Source organism: Theropithecus gelada, chromosome 14 (genome assembly GCF_003255815.1).
Source record: "Theropithecus gelada isolate Dixy chromosome 14, Tgel_1.0, whole genome shotgun sequence".
Taxonomy (NCBI): domain Eukaryota; kingdom Metazoa; phylum Chordata; class Mammalia; order Primates; family Cercopithecidae; genus Theropithecus; species Theropithecus gelada.
Window position 1 is genome coordinate 115,630,088 of NC_037682.1, and position 24,242 is coordinate 115,654,329.

Here is a 24,242-nt window from a genome sequence, read left to right on the forward strand (position 1 = left end):
TGAAGTAACCCTATAGAAAGAGGGCCAGTGCTGCCATATGCAGATGAGACTGCTGGAAATAATAAGGGGAAGAGAGAAGGGTGGATCCCGACAGAATTCTCCTTCCCTCATTTCTTCATTTCTTTATTCACTTGAGTTCTTCCCTCACCAGTAAAATTAGAGGCAAGGGCCTCAGCAACCTGGTGCCATTCTCTAATATGACTCAGGTCAGGGGGTGACCAAAGAACATTGTTTCTACTCCAAAAGAAAAGCAACAGAACCTAGAAATAAGTTACTGCCCCAAGTCACAGAAAAAAGTCATGAATCTAAAAAAGGGAGAATCCAATTCATAGAAACTATTGACCGAAACTTGTCATTCTCTGAGTTCCTTATGTCCCTGAACATTCTCACCTCCCATCTTGAACAGATACTTCTGACAGTTGCATTTGAGTCTCAAGGTGGAAAATAAAGTAGAATGTCTCAGATCCCTGGTATTCCACCTCAAAGCAAGTAAGACATTAATATAAAGGGAAATAAGAAACTCACCCTTCTTTTTTTTTTTTTTTTTTTTGAGACGGAGTCTTGCTGTGCTCCCAGGCTGGAGTGCAGTGGCGTGATCTCGGCTCACTGCAAGCTCCGCCTCCTGGGTTCACGCCATTCTCCCGCCTCAGCCTCCCAAGTAGCTGAGACTACAGGCGCCCGCCACCACGCCCGGCTAGTTTTTTTGTATTTTTAGTAGAGACGGGGTTTCACCATGTTAGCCAGGATAGTCTCGATCTCCTGACCTCGTGATCCACCCGCCTCAGCCTCCCAAAGCGCTGGGATTACAGGCTTGAGCCACCGCGCCCGGCCTGAAACTCACCCTTCTTATGCCTTAAAAATTTTGTGTTGTCCTATTGTTTCCTTACCCTTGTGGTTCTGGAAGGGCAATTTCAAGCTCTAAGGCTTTGTTTTCTCTAAGATGAAACCCAGACATTATTTCCAATAGTTTCTGAAAATATTCCTGATATATACATCATAATTTATCATTTTAATCTTGGTTTCTCTCAAGCAGCAGGCAAAAAAAATCTTTAATAAAGATATGTGATAATAATATTATCACAGTTGCCACACCAGATTTATTGTGAGTTTAATGACACAATGTACTTGGTTATAAGCAGGATGGAAACTTGCTCAGTCTCCTCCCCAGGGAACAGATTGTAAGAGTAACAGGGAAATAACGGGATTGTATTTTCACTCTGGACCATAATCTATCTTTAGTTCTTTAGGGACTCAGTATTTTGCTCAAGTTTTTCCTTCACTCTAGGGATTTTACATCCACCAAGGCAGAGCCAGAAATAAACTCTCATTTCTCAGTCAGCAAGATGGTATGACGGGAAGGTCTCAATTCTCCTTCCTCCATGAACAAAGTAATTCTGCACAATTCATGGACAGATTCCATTTGTGAAACTTCTAAACCTAGTTACAATGTCCCTACACCTCACTATAGCATAAAACCAGCCAAATTGATTTGATGGAACATTTGCATTATTCTTGGGCCATAATCCCTGTTCCTGGCAGTACACCATGCAACCAGGCAAAAGCTTTTCCTTGGGGAGGGCATTGAGATACACTGAGCATCCAGTACCAACCTTTCTGCAAGTTATCCAGAGAACTGGCTTCTATTTAGCCTGCCCCACAGCAGTGACAAGACACAGGACATGGCCTGCTCTGACCAGCAGAGATCAGTGAGAACACAAGGCAATTTAGACTAACATACACCGTAGCTACCCCCTCAGCTCAGAATAGAGATAAGACTTAAAAAAGAAAACTCTCCCAACTTCTTCCAGGTGAGGTGAAGCAAAAACCCCTCCTTTTCTGGGACTATCTGGACGACAGGCTACTGTCCAGGAAATCTCAAACTGCTTACAGGACATGGGACACAACATACTATAGCATCCTGGGTCCAATGAGAACAGATTTGGTGGTTTTGTCTAATAATCTCCATGGCCCCTTCCCAAGGATCAACACAGACACTAGCAGTTTAGAAACTCCAGCTCTCAGCATTTCCCTAAGAAAGAGGTGAATCTGAAGTCCAATGATCCAACTTATCTGGAGGCTACCTGATCAATTGGCTTCTGCCTCCCTTCTTTCACAGCACTGGCTGGACCTGTGACACTCTGGACACCTGGCAGCTACTATGAACAAAGATAACTGGTTGATTCTACCAAACATTCAAAGAATTCATGCCAATCCTTCTCAAGTTCTTCCCAAAAAATTGAAGAGGAAGGAACACTTCCAAATTTAGTTTATGAGTCCAGCATTACCCTCATATCAAAGGCAGACAAAAACATCACGAGAAGTCATCTCTCTTTTTTTTTTCTTGGTTAGTCTAACTTAGCGTTTCTCAGTATTGTTTACTTTTCCTTTTCAAAACACAAAACTTATTTTTTAATTAGTTATTGTTTTTCTATAATCTATGTGACTTGTTTTTAGTCAAATATTTATTATTTTCTTCCTTCTTCTAATTTGGGGTTTAATAATCTTATTTTCTCCCTTTTTTCTTAGTTCCCTGAAGTACAAGATTAGATTGCTAATTTGATATCTTTTTAATTTTTTAGTGTAGGTATTTTTTTCCTATAAACTTCTCTCTAAGTACTGCTTTTGCTGCATCCCATAAGTTCTGGTGTTGGCCGAGCCTGGTGGCTCATGCCTGTAATCCCAGCACTTTGGGAGGCCGAGGCAGGTCGATCACGAGGTCAGGAGATGGAGACCATCCTGGCTACACAGGTGAAACCCCGTCTCTACTAAAAATATAAAAAATTAGCCGGGCGTGGTGGCAGGAGCCTGTAGTCCCAGTTACTCAGGAAGCTGAGGCAGGAGAATGGCCTGAACCCAGGAGGCGGAGCTTGCAGTGAGCGGAGACTGCGCCACTGCACTCAAGCCTGGGCGACAGAGCCAGACTCCGTCTCAAAAAAAGAAAAAAAGTTTTGGTGTTTTCATTTTTGTGTCTCTATGTATTTTTTAAATCCCCTTTTGATTTCCTCTTTGACTCAATGTTTAAGAGTATATTGTTCTATTATACATATTCCTGAATTTTCACATTTTCTTATTGTAATCCATTCTTATTTTGATTCCTTTGTGGTCATAAAAGATATTTGGAATGATTTTGATGTTCTTACATTTCTCTAGACTTGATCTATGACCTAACACGTGATTTATCCTGGGGAGTGTTCTTTGGGTCCTTGAGAAGAATGTGTATTCTCTGCTGCTGGGTGGAAATTCTTTCTATATCTATTAGGTCTGTTTGGTCTACAGCGCTATTCAGTTCTGTTATTTTCTTATTAACTTTATGTCTGGATTATTGATCCATTACAGAGAATGAGGAATTGAAATTTTCTACTATTATCATATTGCTGTCTATTCCTCCATTCAGATGTGTCAGTGTTTGCTTTACATGTTTATATGCTTTCATGTTGGATCCACATATATTTATAGATGCTACATCTTCTTATTGAATACACCTTTTTATCATATACAATGACTTCTTTGACTTTTGTGAGACTTTTTGACTAAAGTCTAATTTGTCAGATAGAAGTACAGCCACCCCTGCTCTTTGATTACTATTTAAATAAAATATCTTTCTCCACCCCTAAATTTTCAGTCTTTGTGTCCTTAAATGTAAAGTGAGTCTCTTATAGATAGCATGTAATTAAGTCTTGCTTTTATAAATCCATCTAGCCACTCTGTATCTTTTGATTTGGGAATTTAGTTCATTTACATTAATTATTGATAGATTAGGACATACTCTTGCCTTTCTTTATTGTTTTCTGTCCAATTTGTGTTTCTCTTATTTCTCTCTTCTCCTCTTGTGTTTCTTTGAGATTTGATTTTTCTGTAGTGATTTGCTTTACTTATTTTATTTTTTTATGAATCCACTGTATATTTTACAGGGTTCTCATCAAATATTTTATAGTTACTGCAGTCTGTTTTAAGCTATTAAAACTTGAATTGTATGTGTACTCTATACTTTGCCATCACCCACACACAAACACTATGTTATTGCCATCCGATTTTATTTCTTTCTATATTGTGTTTGCATGAAGAACTGTATGTTGTTATAGCTTTTCTTACTACTACTTGAGTCTTCTATTTTATATAGTAGTGTTAAAAGTGATTTATCCATTAAAGTTTTACAATCCTTTTTCTTTCTTTATATTTGTATTTAGCAGTTAGATTTTTTCTTTGTTTATCATCATTTTCTTTCAACTTGAAGAATATTTAGCACTCTTTGGCAGGCGTAGTGGTGACAAACTCCCTCAATTTTTGTTTGTCTAGAAGTTATTTCCCATTCACCATTAAAGGACAACTTCCCTGAGTAAGTCTTGGTTAATTCTTGGTTAATGTTTTTGGTATATAACTAAGTAATTCTTGGTTAATATTTTCTTTGACTATATCTTAACCTGCAAAGTTTGTATTAAGAAAATTGCCAATAGTCTTGTGGAGTCCTCCTTGAATGTGACAAATGACTTTCTCTTGCTTTTCTCAAAATTCTTTGCATTTGATTTTTTAAATTTTATTTTATCTTAAGTTCAGGGATACACGTGCAAGATTGTCAAGTTTGTTACGTAGGTAAATGTGTGCCATGGGATTTGCTGCACCTATCGCCCATCACCTAGCTATTCAACCCTGCATGCATTAGCTATTTATCCAGATGTTCTACCTCCCCTCACCCTGCTGACAGGCCCCAGTGTGTGTTTTTCCCCTCCCTGTGTCCATGTGTTCTCATTGCTCAGCTCCCACTTATAGGTGAGAACATGTGGTGCTTGGTTTTCTGTTCCTGTGTTAGTTTGCTGAGAATACTGGCTTCCAGCTCCAACCATGTCCCTGCAAAGGACATTATCTCATTCCTTTTTAGGGCTGCATAGTATTCCATGGTGTATACTGGTGATGGGAATGTAAATTAGTTCAACCATTGTGGAAGACAATGTGGCGATTTTTCAAGGATCTATTAATAGAAAGAGAAATACTATTTAACCCAGCAATCCCATAACCGGGTATGTGCCAAAGGGAATATAAATCATTCTGTTATAATGATACATGCATGTGTATGTTTATTGCAGCACTATTCACAATAGCAAAGACCTGGAGTCAACCCAAATGCCCATCAATGATAGCCTTTAATTTTTATAATTTAATTTAAATGTGTCTTGGCATATGGTTCCTTTGGTTCAACCTATTTGGTAATGTTTGGTCTTAATGAATGAAAGTGTCTATTGCCCTCAATAGATTTGGAAAGTTTTCAGCTATTATTTCTTGAAATATGCATTTGCTCCCTTTCTCTCTTCTCTATCCGGTAGTCCCAGAGGGTGTATATTGTTTGAGGGTGCCTCTTAAGTCACATATACTTTCACTATTCTTTTTCATTCTTCTTGAATTTTTTTTCCTCTAACTGGATAATTTCAAATGACCTATCTTTAAGTTTACTGATTCTCGCTTGAACCCAGGTGGCAGAAGTTACGGTGAGACAAGATTGTGCCACTGCACTCCAGCCTGGGTGACAGAGCAAGACTCCATCTCAAAAAAAAAGGTTTGCTGCTTCCTTCTTCTGCATGATATAATCTGCTGTTGATACTTTTGCTTAAATTTATCATTTCAGTAATTCTACTATTCAGGTCCAGGATTTTGGGGTTTTTTAATGATTTCTATTCTTTATTAAACTTCCTCTTTTATTTGTGTATTGTTTTCCTATATTGTTTTGCTGTTTATGTGTCATCTTGTAATTCATGGAGTCCCTATAAGATGATTATTTGAATATTTTTTCATCAAGTAGCCCATAAACCTCCATTTATTTAATGTTAGATAGTGGAGCTTTACTAGTCCCCTTTGATGGTGTTAAGTCTGCTTAATTTTTTGTGATCTGTGTGGCCTTGTGTTGGTGTCTGTGCATTTAAAGAGGCAAATACTTCAAGTTTTTACATACAGACTTGTTTTGGCAGGTTAAAAACTGTCCCAACTGTGTCCCCAGATTCATAAAACTACCTCTGGAATCACAGTCCAGCAGGTCTAGAGTCAGGTCATGTGATTTATGGTGCATTTGTCTTATGAATGCGTTATAAATAGGCGTGGTTTTCAGTGGATCCCTGGCTGGGTCCCTAGGCAGGCATCCCCTCGACTGTGTAGAATGGGTCTGGAGGTGGGAAATGAGGCCGCTTCAGAGTCTGCAGTCAGGTCTGAGCTTGGCAGACCTATTACTAGGACACAAGAAAGCGTATCTTCTGCTGTGATTATGGGAGGGCAGGGCTGCCTCAGGATCATGATAGAGCAGGGATAGAGCAAAGCCACAGGACTACTTTAGATTCCACAATCAGGACCAAGATAGCAAGGATTGTCACCAGGGGCAGAGATGGGGATGTCTTTGACCAGGTCTTTGCAAGGTATGAATGTCCTTACATTGTGACAGAGAAAGGATTGAGCCAGGTTCTAGTGCTGCTTCATGGACTGCAGTTAGTCCAAGTTCACCCAGCCTGTTACTGAAAGCATACATGAGCATAAGTCCTCCAGAGTCCCTTGGAAGATGGACTGGGTAGCAGGACCATGACAAAGCAGAGCTGGAGCTAGGTTCGCAAGGCTAAACGAATGTTTCCAGTCTATATCCAGGAATATGGTTAATGAGTCTGCCACCAGGGCATGAACCTGCTTTCTCAAAGCAACATCTTTGGTCTTGGGCTCCACCATGTCTTCGAAACCTGATAAATGAAGATTGGATACAAATCTCTCACAAAAGCACATTTGTTCATCGATGGATGCCGAATCATTGTTTCTGTGGATATCTGTGTGCTAGGCACCTTCTTATTTCACCATCACAAAATCTACGAAGGATTGTGTGTGCGTGTACACACAGGGGGCAGTATAAGAGGAGTGGATGATAGGACTCAATAAATTTGGGATTGAGGAAGTAAAGGGATGTACAACACAAAGCCTCTTCTACTTCTGGTTTTCACCACCCCTTAACCAGACTTTACCCTGATCACACTCACTGCAAACATAACCCTGAGTAGCATTAGCAGCTTGCTTAGAGAAAGTTCACATTAAACAAATTCAGCAAGTTATCAGCAAACATTCTTTCTGGTCTTTAACCAAGAAAAACATTTTGTGTAATCACACAAAAAGTCTAAGCTTTCTCACTGAATTAGAAACACCTTGTTCTTAGTACACAGGCATAGGAGAATAATACTACTTACCTGTTTAACTCAGCTGTGACAACTCCAATAGTACTATACTATGCTAGTATACTATACTATACTAGTACTGTACTATGCTTGCTCTCATAACTCCTTTTATCACCGGTTCCATAATGAGAATAAAAAACTACAAAGGATTGCTCCATGCTCTGCATTTAACACACCTGACTTGGTTCCTCTGACTTATTCCTTTCTTTTGAAAGAAGTCCAAATAGATACGTAGTGCTTAAATGTTCTAACTAAAAATATATCAGCTAAATGGTCTCTATTAAAACCTTGCCACCCACCCTTAACTTTTACAACTTTTTTCCCAAAATAATATGAATGTTATTTTTAATGAAAGTTGTTTTCTTATTGAAGCACATTTTATTGGTATTTTGAGGCTCATCAAATGAAAGACTAGTAGCCAGGCTAAACCTGAAATAGTAATAAAATATATTCTAAAAGGATGCACCTCTGCAATCTCTACAAAGGGTCTCAAGTAGCACAGACTTATTTACTTATTTAAAAACACTCTTTTTTCAATAAAGAAAACTATTTTTTAAAGCTAACACAAAACAAATGGATAAAAAGCAGAAAGAAAGCTCCAAGCAGGATAAAATATTTTATATAAATAGGACTTGTTAAGCAAAAAATCAAGCATGTTGATATTGGGGTCAGGGGATGAGATATGAGTGCTATTTTAAAATCAAAAGTCAAGGATTTAGCAATGCCTAACATCTAAAAAAAAAAAAAAAAAACCAAGTCAACAAACCACATATGATACGTTTCCCAATTACTAAATATTGAGTGGGGACTTTTAAAATAGTAAAATAATAAATGCTATCATAATTATTTTTCAAAATGTTTACATTGTTATTTGATAAATCAGATTAAGAATTTTGAGATGCTCATCGTTAGACCTATTTTCTCAAAGTAAAAATAATCCAACATCCTATTATTTTAAAAACATCATCACCTAATGTTTCCTTCAAATTGTTATAATCTCCCAGCAGTAATTTGAGGGTTTTGTATCTTAAAATTCATATGGGAGTAATATTTGAAAGCCCATAAAAATGGGTATGATCATTTTGTTCCTGGGCCCTCAAGACCTGTGGTTTTAACCTTTCTTTAAAGTCAAATAACTTAAGCTTTCATCCTATCTAGAGAAATTTTTATCTCCTTAATTTTTCTAGAGCCTTCCAGAAAAGAGAGGAGAGTCATAGGAAGGGGATTTCATTCATCTATTATTTTTCCTTCTAGATTCCTTCTTTCTAACTTGAGTTTCAATTACCCCTCACTATAATAGCTCCTAAAGTTATGCTCCTCTCTCTATACAGTTTACCACAAATGTACCATAACTCTTCTAACATTTGCCAGAACACTTTTAATGTACCATCTTTGTGCATGGTATATTTTATCAAAGATTTAATGAGCAGTATACAACAATTACAGTGCTTTACAGGACAGACACAAATTCATACTGCAATGTGGTATCTAAAGCATCATTGATAGTTCTTTACAAAGGGAAATCTTGTTTAATTGCCATTTGTGTCTTTGGGTCTTGGCCTAAATGTCATGTTTTGCTGGGCTCCTTTCTCTCCCTGATCCTGTTCTCTGAATTACAAGACCTTGAAAACATCTCAATTTTTTTTGATGTCGTAGAAAAATTCAGCTCCTTAGTTGAAGCAATCATCTTCCAACTATGCTAGCCTCAAAGGCCGGATCTGTCCCAACAACAAGAATCATCCAATTGTTTTTCTAAACAAAAAACAAAGCAGCAACCACTTGGAGGAAGATTTATGTATCATTCAGAGAGAAAGCACATTCAAATTTTAAAATAGAAATATTTTTCATACTTATATTTACTGAAATAAAAATAATAAAATGAAGTAGACCAAAAGCATACTAGAGAGAGTAGTGGACTTGAAATTAGGAATAAATAGTATATTCTAGGCTTTTTTATTAAGAAACTCTGTAAATTTAAGTAAATTATTGACTTCTCTGAGAATCAGTATTCTTTCCATACATACATATTAACAACTGAGTTTGTGCTGTTTGGGTATACAAAGGTAAATCAGAAATATCTACCAAAGAAGGTAAATGCATCGTGTGCAGCTGCAAAATGGGTTATATTTGATGATCATTATGAAGTCTTTTATATCTGTGACACTGGCTTTTGAAGGGAACATATTCCTGCCCAGTAGAAAAAGTACATGCAGAAGTAGAACAAAATGATCTGATTCAAGCTTCCAATGGTATAAAATGAGTAGAAAATAAGAAACCTTACACCAATGAATTAAATTCTCACATGTACCCTGAAAATACAAACATCTATTATGTATCAATACAATAATAACATTTTTAAAAAGAAACCCTACACCATATGAGTGGCACAGTGTCACCCTAGTTCTACTTTACCTGATTCTTTGCATAAAAACTCATCTTTCAACAGAAGATGAAAGGAAGTCCATAATGAAAAAACAAAAATGTAGAAATAAATTTCTTCCTTAATGCTATTCCTAAACTGAAAATATCGTGAAAAGATTTAAGAAAAATAGTGAAAATCATAAAGAAAAGAAATATACTCCAAAAAATTATATGCAATTTAAATTGAAAGAAAACTCAGATGTTGGCCGGGCGCGGTGGCTCACGCCTGTAATCCCAGCACTTTGGGAGGCCGAGGCGGGCGGATCACAAGGTCAGGAGATCGAGACCACGGTGAAACCCCGTCTCTACTAAAAATACAAAAAATTAGCCGGGCGCGGTTGTGGGCGCCTGTAGTCCCAGCTACTCGGGAGGCTGAGGCAGGAGAATGGCGTGAACCCGGGAGGCGGAGCTTGCAGTGAGCCGAGATCGCGCCACTGCACTCCAGCCTGGGCGACAGAGCGAGACTCTGTCTCAAAAAAAAAAAAAAAAAAAAAAGAAAACTCAGATGTTTTCACCACAGTAAAAAGAAATAGGATAAGAAGGCTACTACTGTAATACTTTAATTAAATAAAGAGAATATCCCTGTCTTGTGACTATGCATACAGACACATACTGTTGCTTATCAAAGTTTCCTGCTTCTCAGGGCTTTTCTTAGGGCAAATTTAACATCTTTGTTCCTCAGACTGTAGATTAAGGGGTTCAACATGGGAACCACATTTGTATAAAAGACAGAAGAGATTTTTCTCTTATCCATGGACTCAGCAGAAGATGGTTTGAGATACATAAATGCACCTGATCCAAAGAACAGAGAAACAGCAATTATGTGGGAACTGCAAGTGCTGAAGGCTTTGGACCTGCCCTCCTTGGAGCTGATATGGAGGATGCTGGAGAGGATGAAACCATAAGAGATAAAGATGGTAACAGTGGGCACAATGATGTTGATGCCCACCACAATGAAAACCACCAGCTCATTGATGTAGGTGCCAGTGCAGGAGAGCTGGAGCAGAGGCAGGATGTCGCACAAGTAGTGATTGATAGTGTTAGCATCACAGAAAGTCAGTCTCAGCATGCATCCAGTGTGGGCCATGGCACCAGAAAAGGCCATCAAATAGGAACCAAGCATAAGGCTGGAACACACTGTAGGAGACACGGCAATGTGATACAGAAGTGGATTACAGATGGCCATATAGCGATCATAGGCCATTGACATCAGCACGTAACATTCAGAAATAACAAAAAAACAGTAAAAGAAAAGTTGGGTCATGCACCCGTTGTAGGAGATAATATTCTTCTCTGAAATAAAGTTAATCAGCATTTTGGGTGTAAACACAGAAGAATAACAGAGATCTATGAAGGACAAGTTAAAGAGGAAAAAGTACATGGGGGTGTGAAGGTGTGAGTTCAGTCCAATTAGAGTTACCAAGCCCAAGTCTCCCAACAGAGTGACCACATAGATTACTAGAAACAGGAAGAACAGAGAGAATTGGAGATCTGGCTGATGTGTTAATCCCTCCAGAATGAATTCAGTCACCAAAGAGTCATTTCCGGGTACCATTCTTCTTTAAGGGAATCTCTGGAAACGGGGGGGAGAAAATGGTTGCATTAGAGGACAGTCCAGCTCTTCCCACAGTGAGGCTGCCCGACACTAGCCTATCCTGTATCCACAGAATCTGCCTTTACAGAACACCACCAAGGAGCCCTAGAGAGGGAAGGCCAGTGCTCCCATATACAAACATGACTGCTGGAAATAACAAGGGATAAGGGAGATGGGTGGACCAGGACTGAACCATTTTTTTCCCATCTCATCATTTCTTCATTCACCTGAGCCCTTCTCTCAGAAGCAAAATTGGAGGCAGAGGCCTAAGCAACTGACACTGGCCTCTAATGAAATTAGTCTGATGCAGTGAAAACCAATACATTGTTTCTAATCCACTGGTAGGGGACCAGAGTCTAGGAGAGGTTACATTACTGTCCCAGGTCACAGTGAAAAACTTCTCAATCTAGGACAAAGAGGGTTCTGTCCAAGAAAAGGGAACTTGCTCAGTAAATACGGCAACCATTGAGCCTACTAGTGTCACTGAACATTCTCTGCTCCCCCTTCAAACACATTCTCCAGTTTCACTTGAGTTTCAGAATTGTTCAAAATGAGCAGAAATGGTGTATCTTAGATCCCTGGGCTTCCATCTCAATGAAAGAAAACACTAATGTAAATAGAATTCAGAAACTCACCATTCTTAGGGTCCGGAATACCTTGATGCTTCTTTCACTTTCTTATTTCCCTGTGATCCTGGAAAAGTAATTTCAGGTGTCCAGGCTTTTGTTCCTTTGATTCTAAGAACATACTGTCCAGTCTTAATTTCTTATATGTCTTTATTTGTGATTATGACTTTGATTCCCCTCAAGCAGTAGAGAAAAATGAAGTCTTGATTATTACCCGTTTAGTCACTTGGTAAGATATAGAAGATTTAATATTAGTTTAATGATATAATGTGCTTGGTTATAAAAAGGGTAGAAGCTTACTCAGCCCCCTCCCCAGGGAATAGATTCTGGGTATAATAGAAAATAAGGGAACTGTACTTACACCCTGCATCATGCTCTGTCTTTACTTCCTCAGGGATTCAATACTTTTACTCAAGTTTTCCCTTCCCTCTAGGGCTCGTACATACCTCAAAGCAGAGCCAGAAATAAACTCCCACATCGCCACCACCTTCATCTCTGAAGGGAAATCATTGTTTTTGGTTTTTTCTCTCTTTCTTCCTTATGGGAAATTTCCCACAAGGTCTACTTCGAGACTTCGTGTTTTTTTTTCTTTTCTGATAAAACAGACTTTATTATTATTATTATTATTATCATCATACTTTAAGTTCTAGGGTACATGTGCATAACGTGCAGGTTTGTTACATATGTATACTTGTGCCATGTTGGTGTGCTGCACCCATCAACGCGTCAGCACCTATCAACTCGTCATTTACATCAGGTATAACTCCCAATGCAATCCCTTCTCCCTCCCCCCTCCCCATGATAGGCCCCGGTGTGTGATGTTCCTCTTCCCGAGTCCAAGTGATCTCATTGTTCAGTTCCCACCTATGAGTGAGAACATGCGGTGTTTGGTTTTCTGCTCTTGTGATAGGTTGCTAAGAATGATGGTTTCCAGCTGCATCCATGTCCCTACAAAGGACACAAACTCATCCTTTTTTATGGCTGCATAGTATTCCATGGTGTATATGTGCCACATTTTCTTAATCCAGTCTGTCACTGATGGACATTTGGGTTGATTCCAAGTCTTTGCTATTGTGAATAGTGCTGCAATAAACATACGTGTGCATGTGTCTTTATAGCAGCATGATTTATAATCCTTTGGGTATATACCCAGTAATGGAATGGCTGGGTCATATGGTACATCTAGTTCTAGATCCTTGAGGAATCGCCGTACTGTTTTCCATAATGGTTGAACTAGTTTACAATCCCACCAACAGTGTAAAAGTGTTCCTATTTCTCCACATCCTCTCCAGTACCTGTTGTTTCCTGACTTTTTAATGATTGCCATTCTAATGGGTGTGAGATGGTATCTCATTGTGGTTTTGATTTGCATTTCTCTGATGGCCAGTGATGATGAGCATTTTTTCATGTGTCTGTTGGCTGTATGAATGTCTTCTTTTGAGAACTGTCTGTTCATATCCTTTGCCCACTTTTTGATGGGGTTGTTTGGTTTTTTCTTGTAAATTTGTTTGAGTTCTTTGTAGGTTCTGGATATTAGCCCTTTGTCAGATGAGTAGATTGCAAAAATTTTCTCCCATTCTGTAGGTTGCCTGTTCACTCTGATGGTAGTTTCTTTTGCTGTGTAGAAGCTCTTTAGTTTAATTAGATCCCATTTGTCAATTTTGGCTTTTGCTGCCGTTGCTTTTGGTGTTTTAGACACGAAGTCTTTGCCCATGCCTATGTCCTGAATGGTACTACCTAGGTTTTCTTCTAGGGTTTTTATGGTATTAGGTCTAACATTTAAGTCTCTAATCCATCTTGAATTAATTTTCGTATAAGGAGTAAGGAAAGGATCCAGTTTCAGCTTTCTACTTATGGCTAGCCAATTTTCCCAGCACCATTTATTAAATAGGGAATCCTTTCCCCATTTCTTGTTTCTCTCAGGTTTGTCAAAGATCAGATGGCTGTAGATGTGTGGTATTTTTCTGAGGACTCTGTTCTGTTCCATTGGTCTATATCTCTGTTTTGGTACCAGTACCATGCTGTTTTGGTTACTGTAGCCTTGTAGTATAGTTTGAAGTCAGGTAGCGTGATGCCTCCAGCTTTGTTCTTTTGACTTAGGATTGTCTTGGCAATGCGGGCTCTTTGAGACTTCATGTTTTTATGTAAAAATTTTTTTTGAAGGACTGCAGTAACTCACTTCAGGTATTGTCTCTCCTAGGACATCACCAAAATAACTTTTAATGGCTTACATTGCTTCTAAAGAAGGTTTTTACTTTCTCAGGTTTATAGTTTCTGAAATAGGGATACTAATAATAACATCCCATTCACTGGGTGGTGGCAATTAAATGAAATAAATACAATGGTAGAAACAGCCCCTGGCACATGATAAATAATCAGTAAATGTGAACTGTTATTATTTGTGTTCTCATAACTTCTGGCAGATTCTCCATCAGGATTTTTCCCCTTTAATTTTTGCTTTCCCCTAAAAACTATAAGTTCTGTAAAGACAAAGATCACTTCAGATTTGTTTACTACTTTGCTCCTAATGCTAAGTACAGAGAAGGGTACCTGGCAGCCCCTCCTTTAAAAATTATGAAAAGTATGTTATCTGGCTGAAAGTCTTCAGAATCGAATTTCCACGGTTCTTAGATGCTTAGAGTCTACAAACGCAATGACCTCCATGCCCTTCTCTCAGCCACCTCACAAGTAAGACACTCCTTAGGTTTTAATGGGACTGTACTATTGAATTGCAGTAGCTTCTAAGTGTTATTCTAGCATTTTTCCACATAGTTCCTCTTATTAGCCACCTATTCTGTTGCTAAAATAAGCTCTGAAAGTGCAGCTCTGCCTTCCCTAGTTTTAGAACTTCCAATGGCTCTCCATTACCCACTGAACAACTGAAACTATATAATCAAAGTGTAAATTTCAAAGCTATTATTCAGTTTCGATTAAAATTAGCAAGGAAATTGAGTCAGATTATAGCTAATGAGAAGCCATTAAAGAACTATTCTGATTAATTGAAGTATTTTGAGCACATCTGGTATTGTATAATTTCTTATTTTTCTCACAAATATGGGAAAAAGAATATTAGACAATGTTCATGTTTCTGAGTTTGTAAGAGTGCACAAAAAAAACCAAAAAACACTAGCCAGGGGAGGTTACATTTAAAATTTAATTTTAAATCTTCACAAGCTCTCCTTCTCATCATAATAAATTACAGTGTTTTCTTTTCAATGTTTACATAAAACAATTAAGAATATACTCCAAGATGTTCATCTGTAAACATGATACGTTTTATTTACTTTCTAAGAAACATAAACTTTCAACCCACGTTATCAGTTAGAAAAAAATTTCTTCAAATTACAGAATCTCTTTAAAATAGGAGCTCATTTCATTCCCATAACAATAAATCTAGAGGCAGAGTGTCCCAGTGTTGATTCAGCAACTAAACCCTCTCATCAAAGACCCATCCTCATCCATTCCACTGTCCTCAGTCTGCTGAACTTATTCCTCAGGGTTTTCACTTTATGTTCACAAAACAGCTGTTATAGCTCCAAGAACCACCTGTATCCAAAGAAGAAAGCAAAAAAAAAAAAAAAAAAAAAAAAAAAACAATGCAGAATAACTCTCCTCACGTATCCCTCTCTTTTTATTCTGAGCTAAGTCTTCTCCAGAAGCCTAAAAATGACTTCCTTCTATGTCTTACCAGTCAGAAATATGCCACACAGCCAACCTCGTTGCAGGGAGGACTGTCAAATGATTATCTCTTATTTTCAGCCACTATCATGAGAGAAATTTTCTGGCATTAGAGAGAAGGGAAGGAACAATGTCTACTATAGGCAGGACGCCAACATCTTCTACCTCAGTCAGAAAGCTTGTGAAAAATGTTCGTAATAGGAAATCGTGTTTACTCAATTTAACTATAGAGTATACTTGTTATCTGTTAAGTGAGTTACTCTTTGAAGTTTTAAATCAAATCAGCTGCCCTAGCATATTCAAACAATTATAAAAACATTTATGTGAAATATATGTATACATTGAGTTCGTATTTACACACACAGTCCTTATGTAATTAAAAGAAAAAGGAAATCATTGTATGTTTATAGAGGGTTTTTTTTATTAGCCAAAAAGCCACAGACTCTCTGAATGTTTTCCAACTCCTCAAAATAAGGGTCATTCCCAAAGGACATTATTAAGAAAGTAAAAAATCCCACAGAATGGGAGAAACATTTGTGAATTATATAATCTTAAAAGACCTAGTATGCAGAATGCCTAAATAACACTTAAAACTCAATAATAAAAAGACAAAACACTCAATTTTAAAATGGGCAAATGATTTCAATTGACATTTCTCCAAAGAATATACACAAATGGCCAATAAGTACATCAAAAGATGTTCAATATTATTAGTAATTAGGGAAATTCAAATCAAAACCATAGGAAAATATTACCTCACACACAAAGACAGCTATAATTTTTTAAAAATAATAAAACCACATGTTGGTAAGGATGTGAAGAATTGAAACCTTTGTACACTCCTGGTGGCAATGCCAACTGACTGCAACCACTTTGGAAAACGGTCGTGCAGTTTCTCAAAAGGTTAAACACAGAATTACTATTTCACTCAGAAATTCCTCTCAGTTATATGCATCAGAGAAACAAAAAACATACATTCGCATAAAACCTTTCATATGAATATTTATAGCACCATTGTTTATAATTGTCAAAATGTAGGAAAAAACACCAAATATCTACCAACTAGTAATTTGGTAAACAAAATGTGGTATATTCACACAATGGAATATTATTCTGCAAAGAAAAAGGGTGAGTAGTGGTGAATGAATGAAGTATCATTACAAGTTAAAGCATGATACACCTTGAAAATACATTAAATGAGAAAAAGTAGTCACAAAGACCATTATTTTATTATTTATTTTATAAGAAAGATCAGAGGCCGGGCACGGTGGCTCACGCCTGTAATCCCAGCACTTTGGGAGGCCAAGGTGGGCGGATCACCTGAGGTCAGGAATTCGAGACCAGCCTCAACGTGGAGAAACCCCGTCTCTACTAAAAATACAAAACTAGCAGGGCGTGGTGGTGCATGCCTGTAATCCCAGCTATTCGGGAGGCTGAGGCAGGAGAATTGCTTGAACCTGGGAGGCGGAGGCTGCAGCGAGCCGAGATCGCACCATTGCACTCCAGCCTGGGCAACAAGAGTGAAACTCCGTCTCAAAAGAAAAAAAAAAAGAAGAAAGAAAGAAAAGAAAAGAAAGATCTGGAATAGGCAAATCTACATAAAAAGAAAGTAGATTGGTGGTTGCCTAGGGCGCAGGTAGGGAAATAGGGAGGTGAGAGTTAAAGATATGGGGAATGGTGGGGGTGAGAAAAATATTCTAAATTTGGTTATGGTTTTGCTTGCACAATTCTGTGAATAAACAAAAAGTTGTTGAATTTTACCCTTTAAATGTGTGATTTATACGGTATATGACTATTTTGATTAAAATGTCACCAGGGAAAAATAGTAAGCTCTTAAATAACAGAAGATGCAACAGAAAGAAAATCAGAAAACTTTTGGAAGGAAAAGAAAATGTAAACACAAAATATGTGTAATGTGTTGAAATAGAATACTTACAGGTCAATTTATGCCACCTAGGTGCCTACACAGGAAAAGAAGAGAGGTGTCACATTACAAACTGAAGTGTTCACCTTATGAAACTACAAAAAGAACCCCTAGTTAAATTCAAAACAAGCAGAACAATAAATGATAACGAAAATGACCAAAAAATCAAATGGGAAAAGAAAGATGTATAAAATTGATTAACCTAAAAGTTTTCTTTTTTATATTAATAAGAGTGATAATCCACTAACCAGACATGTCAGATAAAAACGAAAAAAGACACACATGACTAAAATATGAAAAATGAAAGCTGTTCCCTCAAATCCCATAGATATCAGAAGAAAAGTACGGGAAAATTTTGTAATTTTTAAATTTATGCTAATAAACCTGACCACTATTGAAGGATAAATTTATTGAAAGACACGAACTGCCAAAACTCACTAAAAAAAAAGTAGGTAACTGGAATGGCCCTATATATATTTTTAAAGTTGAATTTTCAGGCCAGGAATGGTGGCTCATACTTGTAATCCCAGCATTTTGGGAGGCCCAGGGGGGCAGATCACCTGAGGTCAGGTGTTCAAGACCAGCCTGGCCAGCATGGTGAAACCCCATCTCTACTAAAAATACAAAAATTAACTGGTTGTGGTGGCATGCGCCCGTAGTCCCAGCTACTCAGGAGGCTGAGACAGGAGAATCGCTTCAATCCGGGAAGTGGAGGTTGCAGTGAGCCAAGATCATGCCACTGCACTCCAGCCTGGGTGACAGAGCAGGACTCTGTTTCAAATAGAATAAAATAAAATAAATAAAAATTAAATTTTCAGTTAAAAACTTTTCCACAAATCAAACTCCAGACCCATGCAGCTTTGCTCTTAAATTCTACCAAACATTTACAGATGAAATAATACTCACGTTACATGAACTCTTTGAAAAATTAAAAAGGATGGAAAACATTGCAATACATTTTATAGACAAGAATTTTGATAACAAAAGCAGCAAAGTAGTTATAAGAAAAAAAAACAATTACCTTCATAAATGCAGATGCAAACTTTTTTTTAATTTTAGCAAATTGAATTCAACAATGCATAAAACAAAAATACATCATGGAAAGTACATTTCATTTTTGGTAATGCCCAGCTGGTTTAATTCTGTATATCAATATAGTTCACCATAAAAAAGACTACTAAAAAATACAACTATATGATCATCTAAATAGCTGGGGAAAAAAGCATGAAAAACTCTAAATAGAAGGGGGCTTCTTCAACCTGATGAAGGGCATTTACAGTTAACTTCACAGTTTAAGATGAAAATGAATCCCTTACCCCTAAGAGTGGAAACAAGAAAAGTATTTCCACTCTCACTATTGCTATTTAATATTGTACTCAAGGTTATAGGCAGTAAAGTAAGGCAATAAAAATAAATAAATGGCAGATAGATTGGAAAAGAAGAAATAAGATTATCTCTATTAGTAAATTACATGATTGCCTATATTTTAAAATCCCCAAAAGTCTAAAAACTACTACTATGACAACTCATAAGGTATTTTAGCAAGGTCACAAAATATAGCATAATTTTTTTAGTTATTAGTAATAAACAATTGGAAATTGACATTTTTAAAAAGCAATACCGTTTACAACACCAAAAATTTAACCCATAATGAGGAAAACATCAATTTGTAGCAAATATCCAGAAATGACACATTGCTAGTATTAATAGATATAGACAATAGCAGCTATTACCAATATATCCCATATGGCTATGAAATTGGAGGAAAGAATTAGCATGTTAGTGAAACACATGAAGGAGATTACCAAAACCAGTAAGCATTTCAAGAGATAAAACATAAAATGATTAAAATAAATAATATACAGTATGAGATTAACAGAAAATTACTGCAGAAGAAATGATTAGTGAACTTGGGAGCATAACAAGAGAACACAAAGAGGAAAGAAAGACTGAAATAAATCAACAGAGCACTAGTGAACTATGAGACAATTTCAAGTGACCCAATATATGTGTAATTGGAATCCCAAAAAAGTAGAGTCATAAAAAATATTTAAGTAACTAATAGCCAATATTTTTCAAAATTTGATGAAAATTACACACCTATACAGCTCCAAGAATCTCAAAATAACTCTGAGCAGAAGAAACATGAGGAATACTTCTCCAAAGTACATAATAATCAAATTGATTAAAGCCAATAATAAAGAAAATAATATTAAAAGCAACTGATGGTGGGTAAGAGTTTGGGAAGAATATATTATATACAAAATAATGAAGAGAAGGGTAAAAACAGGGCTTTTGTCAAAACAGAATAAATCAGTCAACAGTCATGCAACATCTTTAAATTATTAAAAGAAAAAAACACTGTCAACCTAGATTTCTATACCTAGAAAACATACCTTTCACCAATTACAAAGAAATAAACAGGCTGAGCACATTGGCTCATACCTGTAATTCCAGCACTTTGGGAGGCCGAGGTGGGCAGATTGCTTGAGGCCAGGAGTTCAAGACCAGCCTAGTATTCCTGGTTTTTCTCAATCCTTTTCCTGACTCTGCCCCCTCTATATATATTCCATTCTAACCAGGTTTCCTGCTTATGAGTGAGCCATTGAAAGTTCAAGCCCAGGGTTGCTATCCTCTGTCTGGCAAGGGTGAACAGTTGAAAAGCATTATCACAAAATGCCTCAGATTTGCTGAGCCTGATTACCAAGGTTGTAAAGGCCCACTTCACTAAAATTCAAGGATAGCCAGTGTGACTGTCCTTCAAAATCAAGGGTTGACTAGAGAATTCCCTGAGTCGGAACATTAGAAATGAGAAGTCAGTGATGGAGGCAACTTAGGAAGAGGAAACATTTTTAAAAGAGAGAGATAATTGTGAGTTGCTCAATAAACAGATAAGCTAAGAAGACTAATGCATTAATTTTAGGCAAATAAGATGGATCCAGTTCACACAGAAATAATAATGTGCATTGAGAAAATCTGGGAAGAAAAGAATCTTTCTAAGTGCTTGCAAAACTATGAGCCCAACAGAAGCTGGAGAAAACTCCTCAGCTCTGGAAACTTATTTTAGGTTGTATATATTTATCATTATTTTGTATTATTTCTCCAACAGCTTCTTTTTGAAAAGTCCAGCATGAAACTGTTGTATAGTGATAATTAATAAAAAGCAAGGTCCCGGACAGACCAAAAAAAAAAGGCTATTAACATATTTTGAATGGACAAAGTGTAATGGTTCAGGTACAGGAATTAAAAGAAGGTGAATCAAAGGGACACAGGAAAATTCAGAGGGAAATACCTGTGACAATATATGTAGCTATCTAATCTCCTCTAGGTATTTTCTGTCCTGTGTACATTATTTACATGATTCTGTATAATGTTAAAGTCTACCAAATATGTAATGGAAAGAGACTTACAAAAACTCACAAAACTGAAATATACAGCACCTCACTTTCTGAATGCTAAATATACAAGTATTTCTTTGGCTATCAACAAAAGTTGAACTATGTAGTGAGCGCACCCAGTCCACTGGCCCTAAATTGGACTAAGCTATTTAACAACTTAACTATCTCATATTGTTGGATTAGGTGTTTGAGACCTAAACAAACACTTGGGGAAAAACGTAGTGAAAAATACTTAATAAAAATGTCTGGCAATACTTTATCAACTCGGTAGTGATTATATTGACTGCTTTCATTATTCATTAAATTATAAATGAATATTTTGGGAAATTCATTTCAATGCATATGATAAATTTGTTGATAAAATAAGGAAACAGAGTCCTTTCAGTATGTACCATATTAATGTAAATTATTTAAAACCCAAAATACACTTAAAATCAGAATTATAATTATTTTACTTTTATTAGATAACATTTTCAAATACAATATCTTCATAACAGTCAATAAAAATTTGTGCTTGCTTCTGGAAAGTAATTTTTTCTATCAGGTTTGTGAATAAAGCTTGTAATTACTGTATGAGAATTCTTAGTAATTATAACTAACAAATATTTACAATCACCACCAACAACAAATTTGAATGTAAAAGTAACAGAATTTAAAATTGTTTTGAAAAAAATAGCCAAATATTTAAAATTGAAATCCCATTCAAACAAAGCAAATAGTCTTTTCTTTCATTGACAAATTTTATTTTGAATCAGTTTGGAACCAGCTTCACTTTTTTGCTTAATATTTCCAAATAACAAAGATACCCTAATTTTTAGAAAACTTGTGCATTTTTAGACCAGTCATGCTAACGGATGATACTAACAGAATACATCAGCTGGAAATGGGCAGAAGTATCTGATCTGGGAACAGAGAGACCAGATCACAGACAGCAGCACTTAAGGCTGGGCACTGTACTTCTTGAGCACCTGACAACCTCTTCAGCAAACCCCTGGGCCTCTTGTTCACAATAAGCTCTGTCACCCTCTGCATGTGACAGTTGTAGCTGGTATCCAGGGGTGAAGCATCTCTTTGGTTGGGATTTTAAAGTGGAGCAATGAGTGCTATCTTGTCTCACTGCTCTTGCTCCTACCAAAGCCGTGGTGTGCCGTCACATCAGACTTCTTTACTCTTGACCACCCAGGAGTCCTTGCCAAGCTAAATCTGCCAGAGCAACCAGACTGAAACTCCCAACCTGATTATCCTAGGCTCAGTACCTTAACCTCAAACCCCTTTTGCCATTCTATCTGTTATACAGTAGTTAGAAAGCTCTGTCCCAATCTATTTTCATAAAGGAGAAAGAATAAGACTTTTGGAAAGCAGTACCTCAAAACCTTTTCATTAATAAGTCAGCCTTGGTGCTATGTCAAATCCAGGACCTGATAACATTTCAATTCCTTTGGGTGATGAAATGAACTTGGTTGGTAAATAGGTACCATTTCATGAATCTCTAAATATAATTTCTAATTTAATGTTTTTCCTGAAAGTTAAACCTTGGGATATTGCCCTTTTAAGTTTGTGCAACAAAATCTGTGTTTAAAATATATATAATTAATATAATTAAGCTTTTATGTTAAAAAAAGAAAGGTTTTATATGTCTTTAACATATATTAGTATGGTTTTCCAGTTTTAATTGTGTGTATGGAGAAACTATGATACAACAAATAAGAAAGAAGTATTTGACAATATCTATATCTTTACCAAAGCACACATATAAAACTTATAAGCATTCAATAATTTTTAAATAAGTTTATACATTCGAAAGTTATTTTATATCTAATTTTCTCATTACATTAATTTTTTGTTTGAGATGGAGTTTGGCTCTTGTTGCCCAGGCTGGAGTGCAACGGAGCCATGTTGACTCACCACAACCTCTGCCTCCCAGGTTCAAGTGATTCTCCTGCCTCAGCCTCCCGAGTAGCTGGGATTACAGGCATGCACCACCACTTCCAGCTAATTTTGTATTTTTAGCAGAGATGGAGTTTCTCCATGTCAATCAGGCTGGTCTTGAACTCCTGACCTCCAGTGATCTGCCCACTTTGGCCTCCCAAAGTACTGGGATTACAGGTGTGAGCCACTGCGCCCGGCCTCATTATATTAATTTTAAAAGATAATAAACTTTAATTTAAACTTTAGTTATAAATATTATTAGAAGTGGTTTTAATTAAAAAGTGAAATCAATTACATTTGCCATGTCAACACAAGAAATTCAACCTATAAAATAAGCCGGTTGACTTCACAGAACTAAGTCAAGCTATTTGCTGATTCATTTTCCATGAGAGAGTGCTGGTGACTATAATACAATACTTAGATCACAAAGTAATTCCATGCCTGCAAATCACATTTTACTTTTTTTTAAGTACTGGGTGGTTATAGACATGAATTTTATACACCTCTTTCTATGTCATTATTAGAACATGAACTTCTAAAATATGTGCTTTAAAGCAAAATCCAAACCAAACAGTTATAAGGTTTCTCTTTAACCAGGCACTACAATGAATGTAGGCAAAAGAAAGATAGAAGCAAATATAGATATTCAGATTCTGCTTCAGGAGTAAAAGTTTTAAACAAAATTAAGTAAGTGAGATAAATATACTAATGAATGTAAAAACTTGACTCTTCACTCTAACACCAATAATTTTAATCACATAGAAGTAAAGTACTTAGCCAGCAATATCATCTTCTAAGGCTATTCTCACAAAATGTTTTAGAACTTTTCAAAAATTATGGTATCTTTGTATAAATATAAAAATTACAATGATAATTAATCATGTCCCCTACCTATGATATATCCTTTGAGGGGCATCTTGCCCTGAGTTCATTCAAGGTAGTAATGATGCAGGATTTTTCTCAACCACTTTGCCAACTGGGGACCTCCATGGCTTGTGACACCCCCTACCCCAAGCCAGGGCCTTACTCAGCTCGTGTCCTGCCACTAGAGGCACCCCACCCACTTGGCCTGCCTATCTTATAGATCATACCCACATCCAGCAGTTCCTGAGCTCTTGTCCCATGTCCAAGAAGAATGAGGTTACACTGATAATTCAAAGGGTGAGGATGGGCAGAGAAGAATTTTATTGAGTGACAGAACAGCTCTCAGCCAAGGGGGGATGTGGGGAGGTGGCCCCCCACCACTGCATTCTGGTGGTTTCTCTCCCAGTGTAGCTGGATCCAGGGCTTCTTATGGACTCAGAATGGGGAGTGCGTGCTGATTGGTTTGTAAGTATGCAAAAAAGATTAAAGCAAAGACACCATTCAAAGGTGGGCAGAAAACAGTGTAGAAAATCAAATGGGAAAGGGTAGGTAAATGTAAAATACATGAAGTGTGGGGATCAATCAGAGGAAAGTGCACTAGAAAGAAAGACAGGTTCT

At 37.0% G+C, this 24,242-nt stretch overlaps 1 protein-coding gene across 1 annotated transcript; it reads right to left on the reverse strand.

Moving 5' to 3' along the window:
* Positions 1-10,233: 10,233 nt before the first annotated feature.
* On the reverse strand, positions 10,234-11,166 carry LOC112606809 (olfactory receptor 8B3-like). Its single transcript, XM_025357710.1, has one exon. It carries the CDS (start codon positions 11,164-11,166, stop codon positions 10,234-10,236), a length of 933 nt encoding a protein of 310 aa, XP_025213495.1.
* Between the last annotated feature and the right edge of the window lie 13,076 nt (positions 11,167-24,242).

Excerpts from the sequence above, each read along its gene's own strand:
- LOC112606809 (XM_025357710.1), bottom strand. The coding sequence starts at position 11,166 with ATGGTACCCGGAAATGACTCTTTGGTGACTGAATTCATTCTGGAGGGA.